Source organism: Oncorhynchus tshawytscha, linkage group LG16 (genome assembly GCF_018296145.1).
Source record: "Oncorhynchus tshawytscha isolate Ot180627B linkage group LG16, Otsh_v2.0, whole genome shotgun sequence".
NCBI lineage: Eukaryota > Metazoa > Chordata > Actinopteri > Salmoniformes > Salmonidae > Oncorhynchus > Oncorhynchus tshawytscha.
Window position 1 is genome coordinate 83706299 of NC_056444.1, and position 9427 is coordinate 83715725.

Below are 9427 nucleotides of genomic sequence, written 5' to 3' on the forward strand. Positions count from 1 at the left end.
TATATTAACAGACCATCCCCTGGCACAGTGCTATATTAACCAGACCATCACCTGGCATGGTGCTATATTAACCAGACCATCCCCTGGCATGGTGCTATATTAACCAGACCATCCCCTGGCACAGTGCTATATTAACCAGACCATCCCCTGGCACAGTGCTACAGTGCCTTGCGAAAGTATTCGGCCCCCTTGAACTTTGCGACCTTTTGCCACATTTCAGGCTTCAAACATAAAGATATAAAACTGTATTTTTTTGTGAAGAATCAACAACAAGTGGGACACAATCATGAAGTGGAACGACATTTATTGGATATTTCAAACTTTTTTAACAAATCAAAAACTGAAAAATTGGGCGTGCAAAATTATTCAGCCCTCCTTAATAAGTTAATACTTTGTAGCGCCACCTTTTGCTGCGATTACAGCTGTAAGTCGCTTGGGGTATGTCTCTATCAGTTTTGCACATCGAGAGACTGAAATTTTAGTCCACACAATCCAGACAGAACCAACACCCCTCCAACAAGACCCGGAGGGCAGAAGGTGGAGATGGACGGCTGTCTGAGAGAGCTTGCAGCTCTACGGACTGAGGTGAGATAACTTAACTTGTTATGGCTGCAATCCCGATATATAATAAAATATATATAATTGATAATATATCAACCGCAAATGTCTTTCACAGTAGGAGAGGGAATAGCAATACCTATCCAAACTCTGTTGCGCGAGCAAAACTCATGTGACCACTTGACGGATGTTATCGTTCTGGCTCGTTTTTCAAAATAAAAGCCTGAAACTATGTCTGAAGACTGTTGACACCTTGAGGAAGCGACAGGGAAAGGAATCTGGTTGATATCCCTTTAAATGGAGCAAAGGGATGCTATGGAACATGGAGTTTTCAAAATAGAAGCCACTTCCTGTTTTGATTTTCCTCAGTGTTTCGCCTGCAATATCAGTTCTGTTATACTCACAGACAATATTTTGACAGTTTTAGAAACTTCAGAGTGTTTTCTATCCAATACTAATAATACTATGCATATATTAGCAACTGAGACTGAGGAGCTGGCCGTTTACAATGGGCACCTTTTCATCCAAGCTACTCAATACTGCCTTGAAGGATCTGCACCGAGAGAACCCACGCCAAGAGGACCTACAGCCAGACCACAGCATCACCAGCCACACACAGCGGAACAAACAGCTACCTGGAGGTGACAGCATTCCCTCCCCCATATGCCCTCCTTGACACAAATACAACAATATAACCAACAAAAATGGTTCACAACTCCTGCAGCTCTGTTGCATGCTGGGTATGTACATAGTCAATGGTAGGCTTTGAGGGGGACTCCTATGGTAGGTACACCAAAGTACCAGGTATACAGCTCCAGCTCATCTCTTGACAGTAGTACTGTAGACTACTTTATCACTGACCTCAACCCAGAGTCTCTCAGAGTGTTCACAGTCAGCACTGACACCCCTATCAGATGACAGCAAAATCACAGTCTACTGTACTTGAACAGAGCAATACTCAATCAGCTCGCTGGTCACCGTAGCAGCACCCACCTGTAGCACGCGCTCCAGCAGGTATATCTCTCTGGTCACCCCCAAAACCAATTCTTCCTTTGGCCGCCTCTCCTTCCAGTTCTCTGCTGCCAATGACTGGAACGAACTACAAAAATCTCTGAAACTGGAAACACTTATCTCCCTCACCAGCTTTAAGCACCAGCTGTCAGAGCAGCTCACAGCACCGGTTTTATTTAAACTTTATTTAACTAGGCAAGTCAGTTAAGAACAAATTCTTATTTTCAATGACGGTCTAGGAACAGTGGGTTAACTGCCTATTCAGGGGCAGAACGACAGATTTGTACCTTGTCAGCTCAGGGGTTTGAACTTGCAACCTTCCGGTTACTAGTCCAAAGCTCTAACCACTAGGCTACCCTGCTGCCCCATATACACAATCAAAACGTGTGCTGTTAAAATTGGTAAAAAACACAAACATTTCTTTCCACAGGGCCGTGGGGTTAGCCAGGGATTCAGCTCAAGCCCCACCCTCTTCAACATATATATCAACAAATTGTCAAGGGCACTAGAAGTCTGCAGCATCCGGCCTCACCCTATTAGAATCTAAAGTCAAATGTCTACTGTTTGCTGATGATCTGGTGCTTCTGTCACCAACCAAGGAGGGCCTACAGCAGCACCTAGATCTTCTGCACAGATTCTGTCAGACATGGGCCCTGACAGACCTGGGCCTTGACAGTAAAGACCAAAATAATACCAAAATAATAGTGTTCCAAAAAAGGTCCAGTTGCCAGGACCACATATATAAAGTCCATCTAGAGACTGTTGCCCTAGAACAGTGATTCTCAACTGGGGGGTCACGACCCACATGGGTAACCGCCGCGCACCGTGACTTTTATTTTGAAAGGATACCGCTGCAACTCTCATTGTTGTTGCATACACAGTTGTGAAATGTCTAGATTCGGGACTCCGAGGGTTTTCGCGCTGCTCTTGCTCATGGACCGTTACGGATACAAGTGTTACGGATACAAGTGTTACGGATGCAAGTGTTACGGATACAAGTGTTACGGATACAAGTGTTACGGATACAAGTGTTACGGATACAAGTGTTACGGATGCAAGTGTTACGGATACAAGTGTTACGGATGCAAGTGTTACGGATACAAGTGTTACGGATACAAGTGTTACGGATACAAGTGTTACGGATACAAGTGTTACGGATGCAAGTGTTACGGATACAAGTGTTACGGATGCAAGTATCCTGTGTGTGTATCCTGTGTGTGTTTCTTTTCTCTCCTTCTCCCCTCACAGGTGAACATCATCACTCCCCAATCAGTCAACAATCAATCATCAATCAGAAGACACACCTCCTCCTGTTTCCTACCCTATCACAGTTCATTCCCCATGGTTTAAAAACCCTATCAGTTGTTTGCTCTGGAGCTCAATCTCTCTGTAAATGCCATGCATGTAGATCTCTGTGTTTCACTCTCTCTTTGTGTCTTAACCTCTCTTTTGTTTGAGCACCTCCAAATCACTTTGTCATCTCCTGTGAGTTTTGGTTATGGTGGTTGTGTTTGATTGCTGGTGGGAAAAGGGGAAACCAAGACAAGTCGCCCATGGGCATACACTACCCGTAGGTAGACTTTGTTAAAAACACTAGTTAGAACTGGGCGGACCACCCACTGTATTTTTGGTTAGTTAGCTGTTGTTAAAGTAGGCTAGTCTAGCTTAGGGGTGTTTTGGATGCTTATTGTTTCTTTCCTTGGGTCCAGCTCAGCCCCTTTTCCTGCTCCCCCCCCATTACCGTGTGTTTTACAATAAACCCTGAGTTTGACGGTATAATTTCAGTTGTCGTGGTTATTTCGTTCACACTTTTACTTTGTCACAATTATAATTTGCATGAGTTATGTTACGGGTCTCATTACCATCCCCCCCTAGACTGTTGGGCCAAAAGGGATTTGTAACATGGACCAATACAATAACGTTCTAGCACCCCACACACACACTGATCTAATGAAATGAAAGATTTCTCAACACACACACACACACACACACACACACACATACAATATGTATATATAAATAAACAGGTTAATGACTTATTGTTCCCTATGTTAATTATTATTATTAATTCATTCTGACATTCATATTACATTTTATTGAACTGGTTAAAAACCGTTAAACACTTTTCAAGGTTGTGAAACTATTGACATGATAATTGATGATTAAGAATGATAATAACATGATAATTGATGATTAAGAATGATAATAACATGATAATTGATGATTAAGAATGATAATAACATGATAATTGATGATTAAGAATGATAATAACATGATAATTGATGATTAAGAATGATAATAACATGATAATTGATGATTAAGAATTCCTAATGAATGTTTTTTCAATTTTAAACACTGGTGTGTGTTCCTGTTAGCAGTATTGGACTGGTGTGTGTTCCTGTTAGCAGTATTGGACTGGTGTGTGTTCCTGTTAGCAGTATTAGACTGGTGTGTGTTCCTGTTAACATTATTAGACTGGTGTGTGTGTTCCTGTTAACAGTATTGGACTGGTTTTGATGTCACGATCGTCGTATGGAATGGACCAAGGTGCAGCGTGGTATGCGTGCATTCTTTTTTAATGAATAAAACACTGAACAAAAAACAACAATTAACGAACGAAACGTGAAGCCATACAAATAGTGCTGACAGGCAACTAAACATAGACAAGAACCCACAAACACACATGAAGAAATGGCTACCTAAATATGATCCCCAATCAGAGTGGTATGGGGGCTGTGCTTTGGCAAAGTGGGTGGGGTTATATCCTTCCTGTTTGGCCCTGTCCGGGGGTGTCCTCGGATGGGGCCACAGTGTCTCCTGACCCCTCCTGTCTCAGCCTCCAGTATTTATGCTGCAGTAGTTTAAGTGTCGGGGGGCTAGGGTCAGTTTGTTATATCTGGAGTACTTCTCCTGTCCTATTCGGTGTCCTGTGTGAATGTAAGTGTGCTCTCTCTAATTCTCTCTTTCTCTCTTTCTCTCTCTCGGAGGACCTGAGCCCTAGGACCATGCCTCAGGACTACCTGGCATGATGACTCCTTGCTGTCCCCAGTCCACCTGGCCGTGCTGCTGCTCCAGTTTCAACTGTTCTGCCTTATTATTATACGACCATGCTGGTCATTTATGAACATCTCTTGGCCATGTTCTGTTATAATCTCCACCTGGCACAGCCAGAAGAGGACTGGCCACCCCACAGCCTGGTTCCTCTCGGTTTCTTCCTAGGTTTTGGCCTTTCTAGGGAGTTTTTCCTAGCCACCGTGCCTCTACACCTGCATTGCTTGCTGTTTGGGGTTTTAGGCTGGGTTTCTGTACAGCACTTGGAGATATCAGCTGATGTACGAAGGGCTATATAAATAAATTTGATTTGATTTGACAACCACCTCTCCATCAATGTCAGCAAGACAATGGAGCTGATCGTGGACAACAGGAAACTGAGGGCCCAGCACGCCCCCATCCACATCTACCGGGGAGTAGTGGAGTGGGTCGAGAGCTTCAAGTTCCTCGGTTTCCACATCACAAAGGAATTAACATGGTCCTCACACACCAAGACAATCGTGAAGAGGGCACGACAACGTCGCTTTCCCCCTCAGGAGGTTGAACGATTTGGCCCTCTGATCTTCAAAAAGTGTGCTGCACCATCGAGAGCAACTTGACTGGCTGCATCACCACTTGGTATAGCAACTGCTTGGCACCCGACCGCAAGGCGCTACAGAGGGTAGTACGTATGGCCCGGTACGTCAGTGGTACAGAGCTCCCTACCATCCAGGACCTCTATACCAGGTGGTGTCAGAGGAAGGCCCTAAACATCTTAAAAAAAAAAAAAAAATTGCCCCTTTTTCTCCCCAATTTTGTGTTATCCAATTGTTAGTAGTTACAATCTTGTCTCATCGCTACAACTCCCGTACGGGCTCGGGAGAGACGAAGGTTGAAAGTCATGCATCCTCCGATACACAACCCAACCAAGCCGTACTGCTTCTTAACACAGCGCGCATCCAACCCGGAAGCCAGCCGCACCAATGTGTCGGAGGAAACACCGTGCATCTGGCAACCTTGGTTAGCGTGCAATGCGCCCGGCATGCCAAACCCTTCCTAACCCGGATGACGCTAGGCCAATTGTGCTACGCCCCTCTCTCTCCCATGCCGAGAGAGAGATCCAAATCTTCCAAGTCCCCTAAGCAAGCTGGTCCTGGGGCTCTGTTCACAAACACACCCCACAGAGGAGTGCTAGCCAGCTAGCCACACACACTTCACACATCCCCCTCCTGCACACACAGATGCCTACTCACCCTGTAGTGGCAGGACGTGGTTGGCATGTATCATGATGCTGAGTTGTAGCACCAGCTGAGGAGCGCTCTTCAGGAAGGCCTCCAGCAGCCTCAGCATGGTGATGTCAGCACACTCACACATCAACCTCCAGTGGAAGTGACCGCGGTTGCCGTGCCAACTGCTCTGGGCGCCCAGGTAGAGGGCGTGGACATACCTGTAGAGGAGGAAGGGGGATGAGTGTCAGTTGATCAGTCTGTCAATCAGTCAGTCGAGCAGGTCGATCGATGAATCAGTGAACTAACCAATCAGCCAACCGACTAATCAATCAAAAATGTATTTACATAGAGCATTTAACGAAACAGAAAGTCACAAATCACAAAGTGCTTTACGTTAACCCTTCCTAGTCCCAGACAGGTTCAGGGCCTAGTCCCAGACAGGTTCAGGGCCTAGTCCCAGACAGGTTCAGGGCCTAGTCCCAGACAGGTTCAGGGCCTAGTCCCAGACAGGTTCAGGGCCTAGTCCCAGACAGGTTCAGGGCCTAGTCCCAGACAGGTTCAGGGCCTAGTCCCAGACAGGTTCAGGGCCTAGTCCCAGACAAGTTCCAGTCTACAGACAAACAGACCAAACACTCCACATGCAGCCAGGCAGGAAACTCACATGGTTACACAGAGGAAATCTACACCACTGCAAATAATGTGCTTTCTTCTTCTTACTTGCCTGTCTTTACTACACAGCAGTCTCTCTCTCTCTCTCTACTGTTAATTTCTATTGTTTATTTCACTTTTGAATATTATCTACCTCACATGCTTTGGCAATGTTAACACATGTTTCCCATGCCAATAAAGCCCCTTGAATTGAATTGAATTGAGAGAGAGAACAGACAAGCAGATGAGCTCCTGCATTTTTTTGTTTTTACAAAAAGATAGATTTAGAGTTCGATAAACTTGGATTTTTACAACATACTACCCTCTACAATATAACCTTCACTCCAAATGAAAACTCCAAACCTACAACATGATTTTGGACAAATTTTCCTGGAAGGATTCCTACTACCAAAGATTCTTATTTCCAAGCTATACAGCAAAATATCTGGAGAACAAACAATAGAAACCTGAAAACACCATCCAACCTGGGACTGAGTAAGTCCTGTATAATCTGAAGCTACAATTAATAATATCCTCTTAAGGATCTGCCCTTTCTTTTCAATTTCCTCCTAAAATGACATACCCAAATCTAACCGCCTGTAGCTCAGACCCTGAAGCAAGGATATGCATATTCTTGGTACCATTTGAAAGGAAACACTTTGAAGTTTATGGAAATGTGGAATGAATGTCAATCGTAAACGGAAAGTAAACCTCCCAGCACAGAGCACTACTCCCTCATTGAAACAAAGGATAAATTCACCCAGCTGGAGGTAAGGTAGGTGGAGCTGGAACAGCAGGTGATTACACTTCAGTCAGCACAAAGAAATAGTCCAGCTCAACATTACGCCTCAACCAGACCTGGAGAGTTGGAGGTGGAGAGAGACATATCTGCAGTCTGGACTGTGGTGAGACAACATCAACAGGAGAAAGTGCAGGAGCAGGAGAAGAACAGAGCACTAGAGGAGAGGATCAGACTGCTGAGGAGAGGGTGAGGGGGACGGAGGAGAGGATCAGACTGCTGGTGGAGGAGAGGGTGAGGGGGACGGAGGAGAGGATCAGACTGCTGGTGGAGGAGAGGATGAGGGGGACAGAGGAGAGGATCAGACTGCTGGTGGAGGAGAGGGTGAGGGGGACGGAGGAGAGGGTGAGGGGGACGGAGGAGAGGATCAGACTGCTGGTGGAGGAGAGGGTGAGGGGGACGGAGGAGAGGTGAGGGGGGTGGAGGAGAGGGTGAGGGGGACGGAGGAGAGGATCAGACTGCTGGTGGAGGAGAGGGTGAGGGGGATGGAGGAGAGGGTGAGGGGGACGGAGGAGAGGATCAGACTGCTGGTGGAGGAGAGGGTGAGGGGGACGGAGGAGAGGATCAGACTGCTGGTGGAGGAGGGGTGAGGGGGACGGAGGAGAGGATCAGACTGCTGGTGGAGGGTGAGGGGGACGGAGGAGAGGATCAGACTGCTGGTGGAGGAGAGGGTGAGGGGGACGGAGAAGAGGGTGAGGGGGACGGAGGAGAGGATCAGACTGCTGGTGGAGGAGAGGGTGAGGGGGACGGAGGAGAGGATCAGACTGCTGGTGGAGGAGAGGGTGAGGGGGACAGAGGAGAGGTTCAGACTGCTGGAGGAGAATTTCACCTGTATTTAACCAGGTAGGCTAGTTGAGAACACCTTTATTTAACCAGGTAGGCTAGTTGAGAACACCTTTATTTAACCAGGTAGGCTAGTTGAGAACAAGTTCTCATTTGCAACTGCGACCTGGCCAAGATAAAGCGTAGCAACTCGACACAGACAACACAGAGTTACACATGGAGTAAACAAAACATAAGTCAATAATACAGTAGAACAAAAGAAAACAAAAAGTATATATACAGTGAGTGCAAATGAGGTAAGATAAGGTAGTTAAGGCAATAAATAGGCCATGGTGGCGAAGTAATTACAATATAGCAATTAAACACTGGAGTGGTAGATCGGCAGAAGATGAATGTGCAGGTGGAGATACTGGGGTGCAAAGGAGCAAGATAAATAAATAAATACAGTATGGGGATGAGGTAGTTGGATGGGCTGTTTACAGATGGGCTATGTACAGGTGCAACGATCTGTGAGTTGCTCTAACAGCTGGTGCTTAAAGCTAGTGAGGGAGATATGAGTCTCCAGCTTCAGAGATTTTTGCAGTTCGTTCCAGTCATTAGGAGCAGAGAACTAGAAGGAAAGGCGGCCAAAGTAGGAATTGGCTTTGGGGATGACCAGCGAGATATACCTGCTGGAGTACATGCTAAGAGTGGGTGCTGCTATGGTGACCAGTGAGCTGAGATAAGGCGGGGCTTTACCTAGCAGAGACTTAAATAACCTGTAGCCAGTGGGTTTGGCGATGAGTATGAAGCGAGGGCATTGTATGGTGGGTAGTGTATGGGGCTTTGGTGATAGAACGGATGGCAATGTGATAGACTGCATCCAATTTGTTGAGTAGAGGTTTGGAGGCTATTTTATAGATGACATCACCGAAGTCGAGGATCGGTAGGATGGTCAGTTTTAACGAGGGTATGTTTGGCAGCATGAGTGAAGGATGCTTTGTTGCGATATAGGAAGCCGATTCTAGATTTAATTTTGGATTGGAGATGCTTAATGGGAGTCTGGAAGGCGAGTTTACAGTCTAACCAGACACCCAGGTATTTGTAGTTGTCCACATATTCGAAGTCAGAACCGTCCAGAGTAGTGATGCTAGGCGGGCGGGCGGGCAGGTGCGGGCAGCGATCGGTTGAAGAGCATGCATTTAGTTTTACTTGCATTTAAGAGCAGTTGGAGGCCACGGAAGGACAGTTGAAGCTCGTCTGGAGGTTAGTTAATACAGTGTTAATGGTGAGTGAGAACAACCCATTGGAGAGCCCGGCAGATCAGCACACCTCAGCCCCTGACCATAGCCTCGACATCACAACAGGACAGACAATTAGATTTAAAAAA

At 46.2% G+C, this 9427-nt stretch overlaps 1 protein-coding gene across 1 annotated transcript in view; it reads right to left on the bottom strand.

Annotated features, from left to right (window-relative positions):
- The window catches only part of LOC112238901 (XK-related protein 7-like), a 23870-nt gene extending 15130 nt beyond the window's left edge, over window positions 1-8740 (bottom strand). The window contains exons 1-2 of the mRNA XM_042299954.1: window positions 8727-8740; window positions 5853-6046 (exon numbers count right to left, since the gene is read on the bottom strand). Of these exons, the coding sequence (XP_042155888.1) occupies window positions 5853-6046; window positions 8727-8740 (208 nt within the window). The remainder of the gene's footprint in view (window positions 1-5852; window positions 6047-8726) is intronic.
- Between the last annotated feature and the right edge of the window lie 687 nt (window positions 8741-9427).